Source organism: Chenopodium quinoa, unplaced genomic scaffold (genome assembly GCF_001683475.1).
Source record: "Chenopodium quinoa cultivar QQ74 unplaced genomic scaffold, ASM168347v1, whole genome shotgun sequence".
NCBI classification, from domain to species: Eukaryota; Viridiplantae; Streptophyta; class Magnoliopsida; order Caryophyllales; family Amaranthaceae; genus Chenopodium; species Chenopodium quinoa.
The window spans coordinates 2,538,429-2,555,274 of record NW_018743858.1 but is presented as its reverse complement, the minus strand read 5'-3'; the positions used below and the strand labels follow the sequence as shown (position 1 = coordinate 2,555,274).

General features: G+C 36.4%; 1 protein-coding gene across 1 annotated transcript; it reads right to left on the bottom strand.

Moving 5' to 3' along the window:
• Positions 1-3,905: 3,905 nt before the first annotated feature.
• On the bottom strand, positions 3,906-11,478 carry LOC110686325. The gene is made up of 4 exons (XM_021862914.1): positions 11,455-11,478; positions 7,801-7,986; positions 7,272-7,327; positions 3,906-4,059 (listed from the first exon to the last, which is right to left on the bottom strand). Exons 1-4 carry the CDS (start codon positions 11,476-11,478, stop codon positions 3,999-4,001), a joined length of 327 nt encoding a protein of 108 aa, XP_021718606.1. The 3' UTR covers positions 3,906-3,998.
• Between the last annotated feature and the right edge of the window lie 5,368 nt (positions 11,479-16,846).

The window sequence follows — 16,846 nt, the reverse complement described above, 5'->3', positions numbered from 1 at the left end:
GTTTCCGCTTGCGAAATGCTAGAGGTGGATCCTAGCTTTGAGGCGTTCGCCCATATGCATTATCTCAGCCGGACCCCTAAAGCAAGCGGGTCCGGAAGGTACACTTTGTCTAGCCACAAAGGCTATATGATGACAATAGGAAAGGAGAACAAGTGGAAGGACTGGAGAAGCAAGTTCTACATTGTCTCTTCTCCTGACAAAGTGAAGAACAAAAAATACAAACAGTGGAACCGGAACCCTCCTCTGCTATCAGGTTGATTTTAATTTCCGCCTGTGCCCAGACTTGCCAGGGAGGAGATCTTGGACAAGGGCCTCTTTAAAGTGACCATCCGTCCCAATGAGGAGACTGGGGTGAAGGAGGTCATTTCCCAAAGTTACCTTCCCCGATATGACTGGCTGTTTGATGGGGATTATCTGGCCGCTTGCGGTCTAAGTGTAGAGAGGCTGAGAGGTAGTCGACCGAATGTGTTTAGATTTTAGTAAGACTTAACCATTTTGTCCCACTTACTTAACCTTTTGAATCTTCTTATGCAGACAAAGCAATGGAGAAGCTCTTGTCCACCAAGAAACCAACCGCCTACTACCGCTCCTTTTTGGGCAATCGAAAGGGCGAGGAGAAATTGGAAGCTTAAAACAGAGAATTTGGAGAAATTGGAAACGGAAGCTTAAAACGGAGTAACACCCCCCCCCCTCCTACATCTATAAAACACTCTACCCTTACCAAGACAAACAACAACATTGACCAACTCGATTAAAGGTAGAGCCAATAAGTAACAAGTTTTAGTACTATAGAAAGTAACTCAAATATGAGCTTTACAGCACAAATATTATATCTAGTCATATAGACTCTTCATACTGCCAGTGCTGATGCATATAGGAACATTACAATTTGAAAGTAGATTTTGCAAGTTTCTTACGCCTCTGATGTTGGAGCTCTATTGGGATGGAAAGGCTTGATTTGGGTATAAGGCTAATAATCAACAAGTCCAATAAGATTCAAGATCTAGAGAGCAAGTGTCAATGTTTGGTATATGGACAAGTGTAAATGGATAATTTTTATGAATAAAAACATACGTTGATTTTGTTAAAAATATACCTAAATTTTATTAGTTTCCTTTTTTTTTCTTTTATACTACCTTCGTTCTTCTATAATCTACTCACTTACTATAGATACGCAATTTAAGAATCGTTATGAGTGGGTGTAAGATAAAGTAAGAGAATGTAAAAAGATGGGTAAAAATATATAGAGCCTAAATTTCCTGGTCATACCTGTAATTCCAAGATGAATATATCCCATCAAAAATCATAATTCAGTTCATTCCACAATTCTCCAACAAAGCAGATTGGATGTATTCAAGTAGAATTTAAAGCTTGATTTTATCTTAAGAAACTAGCTGAAAGTCCCTCTAATTAAATACAGATGCTTAAATATGCTCTTCACCCTTCAGGTGCGACCATGCGATTCAAGATTCTAAATTGAGAAATGTTTAAATTTCTTTGTTTCCAAATCATCATAAACTCATAACCATGCTTTGGTATCAGCTATCAAGCAAGCTATTGAACCTCTCCAGACCAGATTCTGTACACTTGAAATTATGGGATTCTTGTACTAATCGCAGTTTCATCTCTAACACAAAAAGGAGGTAAGCAATACACTGAAAAGAATACCTTCATAGAACATAATATGCATGGGTGTGTCCATAAAAGATGGTGCAAAATTTAGTAACCCTCCAAAGCATGGAAATGGTGCAAAGTAATTCTCCAAAGCATTGGAAGGATATGAACAACTCCACAGGCAGGCAATAATACCAAGTGATTTATAAAGTGAGAGCACAAAACCAAGGTTGTACAGCTCATTCTAGTATAAGCTATCCATAAAACATCACTTGAGCTGTGGGTCCACAAATTAAATAGTATAGAGCAAATGCTGATGGTTATAGAGATAATAGCTAGTGCAATCTGTAGCACACATGCAACAGGTAGCAACAGTTTTCCAGTGATAATTTAGATGGAGTTGGCAGGTCCTAAATAAAGGCAACAAATGAATGGTTGAAAGAAGAAAGTAATTATGATACAATTGCACTAAAGAAGTAAAGATTGTAACGAACAAATAGACACTGCTCTTCATAAAATTCCTATTCACAAAAAGGCATTGGTACTTGCTTTCAATTGATTCCCATTTTCCAATTAAAATGAAGCAATTATATAGATAATTAGCGCTGTTTAATTAACCTATTACTGAAGGCATGATAAGGCAAGTATTGGGCTGCTGCATGAATGGTCTTACATGATGACATAGTTTTATAGATGTGGTATGGGCTTAGTCAATCATGGTGGGACATGAAATCAAGCCGGCTTATTGAAAATTTGAGGACTGGACGTGTGATTTGATTGGTGAGCAGAGAAGCACATTGTGTAATGATGAGCTAAATTTTTGTCACATTCTAGGAGTTTTCCATTGACAGTAGGTTTTGCCTTAAGCACAGGTTCAGTTTCCCATATCATAAGTCTAGTGGTTGTAAAAACTCTTGCTGGCACATTGGTTTATTCATACTCATCAAAAAATATATATGGTCATTGCAGGATGGTAGAAAAGGGGATGAAGGCGTAACAGGGGTCTGACAATTGTAGGAAGTAGATTTAATGTTGCTACATGTAAAATTTGAACTACTAGTAAAGGCGCTAGAGGAAGGAATAAGTTCCTACTCTAAGCCTCTAATGACGAAATCCTACTCTCAAATCATCACAACTGACAAAAAGATCAAGAAGATGCATATGGGAGACATAGAGCTACCTACTGATTGCAGAAACACCATGAAAAATACGCAAAAAATATTTCTAGTTTTCATTGCCCAACAAAAAGGTACAACCTTGCAAAAAGTGTTCTGAAAAGTCCGTGACTTTCTTTTCCTTTCTGTCAAAACACTATGATTTTGATTTGATACTTGAGAAGTAATTTCAGAACCAAGCATTGCAATATTTAAGCATGTTTTTTTTTCCTTGTGTTGAGGTGTGAACTCAATTGAGGAGCATAGATGGAAACCAGAAGCAAGGGTCACTGCACAAAAGAAAGTGAAAACCAGAAGCTAAAAGCTACCTCGTCTCTGATTCATGCTCATTCGAACGAGTCAAAGACCATGCAAAATCAAGCTCCCCTCCACTTTTCATTAAGGTTGGTATATGTATGGGCTTTGACAACTTCGAATGAGCCTTCTTCAGTAAGTTTTGTGTAGACTTCCCTTTCAAGCAAATTTTATGAGACGACTGCCAGAGTAGCTAGTTAGCTACAAGTAGTTATTATAGTTTTATACTTTTATACCATGGATTTAAGCCTTTTGATGGCACTAGAGATTTGAAGGTAGAGAATAAGAGGAAAAAAGTATTTTAGAACATGGCAAAACTGCAACTGCTTATAGTATAGGGTTTTGTAACCTTTGTTCAAATCCTATTTGCAAGGATTCAGCACAAGCACAAGAAGTTGCTGGAGCTCTTGGAGAGAAATTGATTTTCATTGTAACTCTTGACTAGCTTAGTTGTTAGATCTGGTGATTCAGGTGTGGGTTGCAATGACAATGATTAAGAGACATTGTTCCTAGAAAGCAAGGCCTCATGATCCCTAAATTCTGACCCTCTAGAGCTTAGTTGTTTGGTGTATATGTACTTATGTTGTTAGTAGCTTAGCCTTGTAAGCTATGGATTTTACGGCTTTGTTCATTTCACCTTAAAAAATAAGTTTCAGAGCTACCTAAGTTCAATTCACCACCAAAAATTAAAAAAAAAATTATCACATAAGATTAACTGGGTGAAAGGAACTAAGAAAGGTTTTCTCATTAATAAACTATTTTAAGATGCAAAAGTTCCAAGAGGATTATTAAATTGCAATCTACAGCAAAGAATAAACAATACTAAACCACCAAAAGTACTCTAGATATCCAAACAGAGAGATAATAATAAATTACCAAGGTTTGGGCTGCTTTTTAAGCACAACTCATGAATCCTTAACCGCTCCTTATTGACTCCACAAATCCCCTGAAGAAGAATCTCCAGTGCTTCCACATGCTGTAGCAAAGGCCCGTGTTAAAAAGTGAATTCAAATAGTATGAGTTTGAGTGAATTACACCATAAAAATCCAAATTTTATCCATAAGAAGCCATGAGTAAGATAGTCTATAAATTCCATTGAAATACTTTTTAGATATAAAAGCATTACTTAAGTTCATAAGTAGAAAAAACAATAGAGGGGAAAAAAATGCGTCCCCCCTGCCTAACTACCTATATAATTAAGAACTTGACTGATAAGGGATTATATTCTGGTGTTGAGGGAGAAGAATTATTTATTTAATGTTTAGAATTTCATTGTTCAAGAGTTAGAAAGCTTAGGACATTTTGTTCCACCACAGCTATCATTCTAAGAATTTGCTCTAGTAGGATCAATGGTTCATACATGATGTAAGGGAAAATGCTAAATAATACAATTTTGGCATGTCTGTTACTCTATATTTAGCAGCCACATGAGTGTTGTTTGTCAAACATCCTAAGGCAATTACCAAAAGCATGAAGGAAGTTTTTTCTACTCTTCCTTTTTTTTTTTTTTTGGGTATTTGGTAACTATAGCCATTTTTGTTGATCACAAGGCAAAGTTTTAAATAGGTACAACTGTATAAGCATACAAAAAGTAGCTGAACAACAGTTAAAGCCCAACAGCAATATTTATTTATTTTTTATTTTAAAAAGTCTCAGTAGGTGCTAAGTATCAGCTGGATGAAGTATAGGAAGATATAGTTCTTTTTTAACTTATTACACCATTAAAAAAAATAAAATAAAAAATAAGTGGCAGAAAGCGATTTCGTCCACCAGCCACATACAGCAAGGAGAAGAGTCAAATGATTTTAATCAAAAAAAGTTACATGTGCAGTCCATCATAGCCACAAGCCCACAATATAGTCATGAAAGAGGAAGAAAATTATGTAACACTCTCATAATTAGAAAAGAGACAGCAAGCTTTGAATGATATACCAACATTGATGTCACAAAAGTTGTTATGATTGGTTATTTTGGTTCAAAGACGGCGAAACTGTGATTAGGATAGAGTCGCAACATATTTTCAGCACCATGAATAATGAATTAATTTTGAGCTTTGCACCAATTTTCCCTCTTATTTTCTTCTCCCCATCTTCAAGGATATGATAGTTGTCCTTGCCCATACATGAATTCTGTATTGAAAAACATCACAGCAGACTTGGAAAGGACCTAGCAGGAGAGAAAATAAAACTAGATGCACTACTTGTCTACCTTAAGCACCCCTAGAATTTGAATTCTATACTTACAGTCCAAAACAATCTTCATTTATTAAGTGTTCTGCTTATGTGATAGAGTTAGAATACGAATGTTAAACATGTAACCCTCAGTAAATATCCCATCTTTTATCCCTTAAACTTAAAGTTCCATAATACTATCTGTTGAAAACAGGATTATACATGTGTGATCATCCATGTAGTAATCGGTTTCACTGATTTAAGAATTTTTGTAAGAAGTCAATGCCAATGAACAATGCCCAAAATAAAAAAAAAATTCACTTGATAAGTAGGACGAAGGCGTTCAAAAATAAGAGTGGAGCTAAGGCAGTCAGAGGAAATTAGCAAGGAAAGAAAGGAAAAAATAAGTGAAATTAGGTGTTGCTTAACTTGAATATATGAAACACCTAGATGAAGCTGCATTAAGATTTAACTCCAAAAATGATTACTAAATCAGTCAGGTCAGTAGGTCACCAAGGGCATAGAGAAATAAAGGTAAAGAGAGTGTGGGAGTGAGAGAGAATCGAATAGTAAGTTTGAATTTTCAAAATCAAACAATACTTATATTTTGGAGATAAAGGCCTAAGCAACAAAAAAATCACGAGGATTTATTGTACACTCAGCTTCAAAAAAAGGTGCCAGAGCATGAGGCTCGAGGAGCTCTGGTTGCGCCAACCATCAAGAGAGTCGGTGTAGCAAAGTTTAATTGGTTTACACCACATGCCTCCAAAACTAAAGCATGAGACAGAATGCATCAAGCATTTCTTTGCTTAAAGTCTGTAGCTTTCTAAGTCAACAAATGATTTTTTTTACCAAAGGAACAAAATGAAATCTAAAATAACAACAACAACAACAAACAAACAAAAAAAAATTGTGCCCCTTGAGAAGCTTTCTTACACCATCACTCAATCCATGGATTTAACAACAATCTTGCTGCTCATTTTCTCTCACTAAAGGATATTTTTTATTTTTGGAGGGCTCCAAATGGATAAATAAGCAAGAGATAGCATTGGGTGTACCTAAAAAGATCTTCAAACCAAGGAGGAAAATTTTGAGGATAAAAAAAAACACTTTTTCATTGTGTATAAGCAATTATACATATCCAAAACTACCTTCAGGTTTTGAAGATGAGAGAATGAGGTGGAATAAAGGGATTTCGAGGAGAGTAAAATGCTTTTTCACCTCCATAAGAGGACATGCATTTTCTAAGTTGGTGTATTCGAGATATCCCCAAATCATTTTGGACTAAGTGTCTAAGACTTTGCTGTTGTTGTTGTTGTTGTTGTTATTGTTATTGTTGTTGCTGTTGTTATTGTTGTTGTTGATGTTGGTGTGTTAGATAAAGATATTAGTAGTCCCATTCTTTGTAGGTATGTGTTTTGTACTCGAAGGGAGAGCAATATTTATGTTATTATTGTGCTTAACCTATGTCTTACTACAAGCCAACGGATTCAAGGACACAAAGAAAAGATAGATGCAGGTGCATTACCTGTTTTAATCAATTAATTGCTCTTTTAACTCTAGGGTATGGCTGATACTGCAAATTATAAAAGGATCCTCATAAAAAATTGCTTGTTAAATTCTATTTCTAAAGGTGCTGCACTCCCTGCACATATAATATTAGTGTTCAGCATATGAGTCTCAATTATAAACATGGTATGGAGTATGGACCACATATTATTGAAGCGACACACAGTTGATATAGTCGACATTATATTAACAAGAGAAGTATCAATATAAAAGTGAGCAAATTATAAAACCCAAAAAAGAATGTCTGAAAATTATTAAGCGCACAGGAAGTATTAGCCTCATCCTGTTGCATTTTAGGCTATGAGAAAACAAATGCAGACACACACCAAAAAAAAAAAAAAAAAAAAAAGGCAACAGATTGCAAAGTCATGTAGGTTAAGATTAACTACAGTAAACATTCAAACATGAACAACATTAGATTGGAAAAAAAAAAAGGCTAAAAATTTACCTGGGTCTCAATGATCCCCTGAACCACACACTCCATAAGAATTGTTTCACCTGACCCTAATCAGAAACATTTCCAACATTTTCAGGATTAGGATACCGTCGGAAATCAGAAGGAAAAAGAAAGACAATACATGAATTTCCGTAAATGAATAAGGTGTATAATTAAGTTGCATTGCCATTGGCTTGGTTTCGTTTTCTTTAAGCTCATCATTTTTCATTTCGCAATTTAATAAAACTAAATAAATGCTATACCAGGAGACAAAGCCCTTTTTCATAGTTCCATCCTAACACTAAAAGTTGTATTTCATGGTTGAATCTAACATTAAAGGGTTGTGCAATACATTAGCGACCAAATTTGATTCGAAAAATCACATGATTTTAGGGATATTTGATTCAATAACCAAATTAGGCTCATAATTTTCTTAGAATTTAGAACCAATAGTTGAGATTTTCGAACCCTAAACTTAATGCACTGAAATTAAATTAGATTGTGAAATTGATATGATGATAGCAAAAACAAAACAACTTACCTCAGAAGCTGCTTCAATGGGGGATACAAGTACTAGCTTCAATGGAGACCGTTGAGTGCGCTTCAACGGAGAACTTTGAAAGAGAGGTAGGGGCGTATGACCAGCCACAGTTATAAATGGGTTAGATTGTCTAATTATTAAATGGGGCGGGTTTTTACACGATTGTCCAATTACGAGACAAAGCCGCTCAACGTATTAGTTTTCCTTTATCGACACCAAAACTTGTATCAATTGTTTGTAAGTTTTTTCACAAGAATAATCTCACCTTTTACATGTCTTCTCAAAATAATCCATTGAAGCCCCAACCCCACCTAAATTCGACCGGCCGCCTTCCCTAACAACCGATAACGGCCGGCCGACCCCTCTGACCTGAACCGACCCAAAACGACTGTAATACTCCGTATTTTTATAATATTTTATATATATTAATTATTTATTTTATTTATTTATTTATAAACTAAAATGATTCATTTCATTTTAAATGAATTAATTATTTAAATATAAAGCAAGTGTGTATAAAATAATATGAGTTATTAATTGGGCCAATATAGTATTTAAATTTGGGTCAACATCAATTGAATTTTTGGACTAACTTGTTGGGAGTCAAACAATTTTTAAGAGCCCAACAAGTTGGCCTCAAGGAGAATTCAAGGAAGCGTAGGATTAGTAATGACATGTTTGTAAATAAGTGTTTTTTTTAAAAGGGGATATAAATGCCCTAAAATCTCAAAGAATTTCACACTCAAAAGTCAAGTAGTCAGATTTTACAAAACCCCAAACTTTTCCTCTTATTTTTCTCTCTCCTTTTTCCTCCCTCTTTCTCCTCTCTTTCCCACGCATCTCTCTCTTCTCTTCCCCTCACAACCGGCAGCCACCGGCGCCACCACCGACCACCGGCGGTCAACAGCAGCACTGGCGGCCGTGCGCCACCTCCTCTCTCTCTCCTTTTGCGGTTTCGATATTAAAGAAAAAAACTCTCTTTCTTCCTAATTTAATTCTAAGCTTGTTTTAATTATTTCAAAGCATGATTTTAATTGTATTGTGAAGTTGATTTTATGTTGTTGATTTTGTAAATTTATTCCTATAATTTTCAAATTTTAATTTAATAAAAAAAAAAACCCCAATTGACAAACCACTAGAATTTGGGAATTTAATGTTTATGATTAGGGTTTGATCCTAGGTTGTTGTGGTTATTAAATTAATATTTAGAACATGTTTTTAATGAGTTTTAAGCCCTCAATTAATGCTGGAATTTATTTATACACACTACTTTTTAATTATTATGTTAGGGTTTGATTACCCATACACGGAAAAAGTTTTTTGATGATTTAAATATGATTTCCTAGTCTATTAGTGATGTTTCATATTAAATAAGTATGCTGGAATTTTATTCAAGTCATAAAAACTAAGTCTTTTTAAAAGGATTTAAAGTACCCACTTACAGAAACGGTTTAAAGGCTTTAAAACTATAAAATTGGGTTATTTAGTGAGGTTCAAAGTTTATTATAGTTGCTGGAAATTTGTGAGAATAGTGGATTAATTAATTATAGTTATGTATTTTTATTTGTAGGAAGTTTCGAGCTAGGTGATTTCTAGCAAGTGTGGCCGAGTATAGACACTATTCAAGGTACGTATGCGCATAAATATATTTGTATATGCATAGTATCATGCTAGGAATGTAAAGTATGTTTCAAATGATGATTTAGTAGCATGTTTGGTTGATTATATGCTTGGATTTGATGTTGGTTGATTATGAATTATTATGCAAGCATGTGAACATGTTATTTTTTGAGGCATGATACAAGTTGAATATGTATGAATCATGGAAGTATGTTTTATTTTCAAATATCAAGAAAGCATGAATTTAATAAGTATTGTTTATATATGATTAAAAGAGCTAAAATTGGAATTATTGAGCATGATTCAAGATTTTATTTCTCACTCATATATTATTGGAGTTGAGTCAAAAAGTTAGTTTATTTATTTACTCACCCATGTAAGTTAAGTTTGAGTCAAGGAAGTGCATCCTATGCACCAAGGTAGTAATAGTGCAATTTTGTGTACAAAACTAGGCAAGGAACCTTAATTAAAATAAATAGTATGTGCTCACTAATTAATTCAAGAATGAAATGAAAGTATGTGTTGATTGTTGTTATAATTGTTCTTGATTGATTGGTTGAAGTCACCACAAGTTAAATTGGTAAATCACATAAAGTGTAAGAGGATACGAACCAAAACTCTTGGAACGTATACAACTTGAGTATGAACACATGGGGGGAGTTATGTGACTTTATGTTTGATCATAGCTTCTACAGGGATACAAGACGTTGTACTTCTCTTTATTATTACTGCGTTGGAATTCCGTCATAAGGTGACATAGTAGGTGCCAGTTGGGGTAGCTCCCTAATTGGAAGCTCAATATTTAAATGGGCTATTTTTTTAAGGAAGGAAATCCGTTCGATGTGAAATCCAAAACTATTATTTAATAATTAATATTGTTAATTATGAGTCAAAGGTAAGTTGACTTGTGAAATGTATGGCGAGCATGTTTTATTTATTGATGCTAGGATATTCATGTTAGTGTGATGCATATGTACTCAACTTTTGCTGATTTGTACTTTTGTGTTTGTGTTTGGCTTTCCTTTGGATTGACCCTACCATGACGCATTATATGATGAGTAGAGGGGTTGAAATAAAGAGAAAGTAACAGGTACTTGAAGCATGAAGAGCATGAAGGGAATGAGTGCAGAGAGTTACTTGAAATGCTTTCTTGGTTTTATATTTTGAATTGTTGATTATTACTCATGGACTAACATTGTTATGCTTTATTTTAAGTTGGTTTTTAAAAGGGCTATGTTTATATTGGTTCCAACTTGTGAATGTTTTATTTTACTTATGTTTTGAGGTTGTGAACTCAAGTTTTATTTTGAAAAGTTGGTTTTTAGTTTTAGTCTTCCGTTGTGTGACATTGAAAATAGCCTTAGCGGTTATCACGGTGGCGGTAGTACTTTGGATATTTTAGAATAATGAATTTTATTTGGAGTTAGAAGGTATTTTAAAAGAAAGAAATTTACAGGGTATATACTACGACCCGACCCAAAATGACCTGATCTAAACTTGACCAGACCTAAACTCAACCTAAAGTGTTACCCGATACCCGACACGGTTATATGACCCAAATTTGACTGAAACTCGAATTGACCCAGCCCAACCCGATTCTTTAGTGACCCGAAATGACTCAACCAAAAATGACCCAACCCAAAATAAGACCCCGAACGACCCGAAGTAACCCAAAATCTTTATTTTTTTAATTGCAATAATATATCTCTCAAATTTAATAATCTATACTAAAGTAATCCCCAAAATAATTTGTAAATTACACGTGTCAACACCACATTAAAAAATTTCCTGCCATTTTTTTTTTTTTTTTGTTATTTTTTTCCACTGAAAAAAATAATAATATCAAGTTAGTTTTAAAGGAGCTTGCCCCAGTTTCTCAAGATGAGAAACATTTATGTTTCTCAAAATGGCAAATATTGTAAATAATGGCAAATTTTTTAATATTTTATTATTTTTTCTTGCTGACTCATCTTCTTCCTCCTCCTTCCATTTTCATGATTCATTCTTCAACCTTGAATCCAATGGCAGACGAACCCCCATCACCATAACCAACACCATTCCTGACACCACCAACACCACAACAAACCCCCAATCATAACACCACCATATCCAACGGCTTCGCCGCCGAATTTAACGAAAAACCCTAAGAATAATGTATAAATTAAGGGTCTGATTAACCCCAAATGGTAGGTTTTTGTCATTGTTTGAAAGTGTCCCCTTCATTGTTGATGAAATATTCGATTTCCATTGTTGAAAACTGTTCAAATTTAAAGTCCATGGTTGAGGAGAGAGAAGTTGAGAGCAGTGGGTATTTTTTTTATCTAAATGACCAAAATGCCCTTTTGAGAAACATTATATATTTCTCATGTTGAGAAATTTGTATTTTCTCGTTTTAAAGCTTGATATTTACAAACAATGAATTACTAGAAGTTATTTTACCGTCGAGGCAACCAGTATCCCCCGACAAACCCCATCGCCCACTAGCCCCACCACCATCATAGCCTCGCCGCAAACCCGGAAACAAACCCCAAACGCAACCGGTGTTAGGGGTGGGAATTTCTGGGTAAATCTGTGTTAGGGGAGGAGGTTTCGATTGTTGTTGGTGTTAGAGGAGGAGGTTTCGGTCGTTGTTGGTGTTAGGGGAGGGGGTTTCGTGCGATGTCGGTAATGGGGGATAGGGTTTAGGCATTGTTGGTGTTAAGGGGAGGTTGTTTCGGGATGTAGTTCTAGGTTTAGGGGGCGTTCCGATGTTAGGGGAAGGGATAGGTGGTAGTTTCAGCGGGTTACCGCGCGACAGGGTGGCTTCTCGGCTGTGGGAGTTCCGGCGGTGGGTTGTACATCACCGTACCAAAATCTCAAGATGTCACATCATCACTCAAACAGTTTTCACCATCACGCCACATCACCCAAAAATGAAGTTCAAAACTTCAACATCTTATAACAAAGATGATTATCTAACCATATAAGCCAATTATATAAGTGCAAACCACAAGGTTCAATAAAAAAAAATCTCAAAGAATAACTCAATTTTGGTTTTATAATGAAACTTTCAGTTTTAATATGTCATTAAAAAATTTTATTGATTGCACGTCTACAACAGTAGCAACCTAGGGCAACACTTGGGCTACTCACTAGCCTTTTTTAAAAAGTTATCATGAATAAAATTAAATAATTTATTATTTGACTAATGAAACCAACGTTATTATAATTTTTTTAAAAAACAAAAATTTTAGAGCCCACATAGGAAAACGGTATATTTTAGTTTAGCCAATGAAAAAAGAAAATTGTAATTTATTTTAGAATTAAAATTTTAAATAAATTATAAAAATAAAGTATCTTTTTATATTAGAAACTTTAGAAAAGAAATTAAAAATTTATTTTATAATAAAAAACATCTATGTAGGCATGAGCTCGTTTTCCCTATAAAACAAATCGAGTTAAAAACAAGCAAATAAGATCACAAAATTTATTAGATAGATATATGAAATATTTTAAGATTTTTTTTTTTACAATTACCACCTACAAGTGTCGCTGTTTTAGGAATTACTACCTACAATTTTTTTATTTTTAATTTTACCACCTAGTTTTTTTTTTTTAAAACATCAAAAGTTCCCACCACTTTGACTCTTCACTCAAGTGTGACATCATTGTGGGGCCCAAGCACTAAATACCTTCCCACCCTTTTCCCTCCTTTTCTTTCTTCCTCTCTCGATTTCTCGTTTCTCCTGTATTCAACTCCTCTCAAAATTAGGGAAAAACTTCAAATTGATTTGCGGCGAAGAAATTAAGGAGGATCATTGCTCTTGCTGCTACAATACAATGATTCCACGAAGAAAGGTATGATTCGCATCTTAATTTGGGGGCTTTCAATTCATTTTAGGGTTCAGGGTTTTCAATTTGGGGATTCAATTAATGTGGTTGAGATTGTGGTTTTCAATTGAAATTAGGGTTAAGGGTCTTCAATTCGTGAAATAATTAGAGGAATATATAAATTATTATCTATTCTATTTAGTTACAAATAAACAAAGGTTGGATTTTTGTGCAGACAAGCCTTAAAATCTCCAAGTGTGGGTACGCGGTTTCAACACTCACCTCATGGACTAAGCATAATCCTGGACGAAGATTTCAAGCATGCCAATTCTAAGAGCAAGGCACTAATAGCAGGGGTTGTGACTTTCAATTGGGTTACACATAGAAATGGCTGAATGGCAAAAGGATGTCACTAATTTACTAATGGTAGATAAGAACGTGTAGAAGATTGAGATTAAGATGTTGAAGAAGGAATTGGATGATGTTGTTGCTAAAAGAGGATACCTGCAACTTGAGAATCAAGCACTTAAAGATCAGTTGATACTAATGAAGAACCATCGACTCATGCATATGGGATTTTGCTGCCTGTTAGTCTTTGTTATTGTTCTTATTATTCTATTTAGGTATATTAGATTAGTTAGTTTAGAGGTTGATGAAACCATGGTGGTGAAATGTACTTTTTTTAAATAAGCTAAGACTCTAGCACTATTTTAGTAGTTCATCTTGCTTAGATCAAGGTGGTTAGTATATTGTTGTGCTTGAATAAATATACCTTTTAAAGTGTTTCAGTAAGTAAGGGCAATTTGATTTACCTTTTGCGCAAATTAAACTAATTTAGCTTGAATTTCCAATAATACACATATAATTGGGGCTTGAACACCACAATGCTAACTTTCATTACTCATGGCATGTTAACATTCACAAAAAATTACCATAGTTCAAAACAACAAAGATGTAGTGCTATTATCATCCACCCCACAAAATACAGACTACATAGTTAGATTACTTGTTCATTCATACACTACTACTACTTGTAGAGTTACAACACCAAGACTGGATTCCGAGCGCTTGTACCTGCAAAACAACGGAGACTCCGGTTGGGTGGAGTTCCGCCTCCGGCGATCAAGTTAGAACGTGTATGGAGTCTGTAAAAAGTGCGGAGAGTAAAGTATCTTCTCGGATTCCGAGATCAGGAGTAATATCTGCAATTAATAATTGCTCTGTTTTTTGTGAATATTTTTTTAATGCGTCCCATGATGGGAACATCTCCCTACTTATAGGGTCTCGAAATGCGTGTCGCCATCTTAGGTTACGGAAACCTAGGAATGGTGGGCTATCTCGGGAATTGGGCCAGGAATGCCGCCTATTTCCCAAGATGCCACGTGTCAGCATGGGATTATTTCTTTGTGAACCTCTCTTGAGGTGACACGTGTCACCATCTCATTCAGCCACGTGGCCCTCGGTATTTTTACCCAAAACATTTTCCCCTCATGGGTGTGATGTGGCATGCCACATGACACTTGTGACTGTCAGGCGATCATTGGAGAACGATTTTTAATCGTTTGTCTTCCAGGGAAATTACGGGGATGCCCCCTGAATTAACCTTCTATAAATAGATTTTTACCCCTCCTTTTTTGGTCATTTCCGAAACTAAGAGAGAGAGACATTCGTTCTTAGAGAGAAGAACTCTGACAACCGTCTGTATACCTTTCAGACAATTGCCTTCTTTTTCCATTAGATACAAACGGTAAAACGTCTACGCTTTTGTCAGACAGAAAAACCTTTAAGAACCACCTGTGCGTTTTGCAAGCAATTCTTCTTTTTCTAAGGGGTACATCCGGGTAACCGTCTGTGCACCCCAACAAAAAAAACCTCCTAGAACCGTCTGAATATCCTTCCAACAGATTCACTTGCTTTCTCAGGTGGGTATATCCGATCTTCCGTCTGAGCATCTTGCAAGTAACTGTTCGATTTCCATCTACTAGTAAGAGTCGGTCACCGCTTGATTACTTTTCAGCTTATCTTTGAGGTACCGTCTCCTCCCTTCTCAGCTCTTTCATATATTTCCATTTGTGTACATATTTCTCCATAAATGGATTCACCAACAGCATACACGGCACATCATAGTTTAGTAGGCAGCCGGTCACCTAGTACGACTGAGTCTAGGACTGGGGATGCCGCCTCTAGGTGCTTGGATCACTCTTGTTCATCTCCTAATCCGACCGTCTCCGTGTTTGTGCAGGCCACTATGGCTCGGACTAGATGAACGGCTGTAGATCCGGAATATTGGGATGAGAGCATAAGAAGTGTTGCCTAAGGTAGAATAGGCTAAGATGGTAAGGGGATCTCCTATGGGTGCACCCAGCACTTCTAGTGATGGGATCCTAGAGTCTAAGAACGGAGACGGTGAAGAAGCCGTCTTTGTACCTCACGCCGAGGAGGCGGAAGAGGCTGCTTCTGAGAGAGACGGGAGTGGGTCCACCTCTGTGTCTGGGTCTAGCTCTAAAGAGAGCAGCAGCTCACTATCATCGATTGAGGATATTAAGGCTGAGGAAAGATCAAAGTGGAATAATGAGGGGGACCCTTTCCGAATCCATGATTCTGCCAGAGATAGGGAAAACATGGAGAAGCACCTGGAGGTCTTCACGTCCAAAAATCCTCTTGGTGAAGGTTATGTTATCCGGGTGCTGCCTGATTTGGGAACCATAGCTTGGAATGATGACCAGCCCAACGCCTACAAGTATTTCGATTGCTATGAGGCAACCTTTTTAGCTGGACTCCGTTTTCCCCTCCATGATACCATCAAGGCTATCCTGCGAAGATATGGCCTAGGCGTGTGGTAGTTAACCCCAAAATCTTGGGTTAACATTCGGGCTACATCGCCGCCTGTGAGATGCAGGGTCTCCATCCTGGCTGGGAGGCCTTTGCCAATATGCATTATCTGAGCCGTAGTCCAAGCGGGTGGAGAGCGTGGTATACTCTAACCACCTACCCCAAATACTTAATGACCCTAGGCAAATCGTCTAAGTGGTCTGACTGGAAAAACCGGTTCCATTTGGTTTCTACCCCCAAGAAGAAAGAGAACTTTGAAATTCACACGTATAACCGGAAACCAGATCTGCTGGGGCAAAAATGTAGGTTTCCACAAGTCCCAGATGAGGACTATGAGAAAATAATAGAGGCGGGGTTTTTCGAACTTACAACAATCGCTCTCTCAACCGGGGAGTTAATAAGTGTACCCAAAAATTGGGTACCCAAACATGAGTTTTTAAGAGATGAGGCGTTTTTGTCCGCCCGCGGGTTAAGCCCTAGATTTGATAGACGTAAGTAGAGCTCGACAGTATTATGTCGCCTTTGGTGTTTTTAACTTGTGATTTATTGCTTGATAATCTAACAGACGGTGACTTTTGCAAAAACCGCCAGAAGGAAGCTTTCCCAGGACAAAACGCCTGCTCGCTCTGCAGCAGACTTCCGCTAAGAGAATGCGAAGAAGAAGAAGAGAGTCGCACTGGCGGCTAAAGGCCAAGTATAAACCGCCTGTCCCTTTTTCTCTCCATTTCCTTATTTATATATGCGCAGTTTTGAACCAATTGTATTAATAATGCCTGGCTCTTTC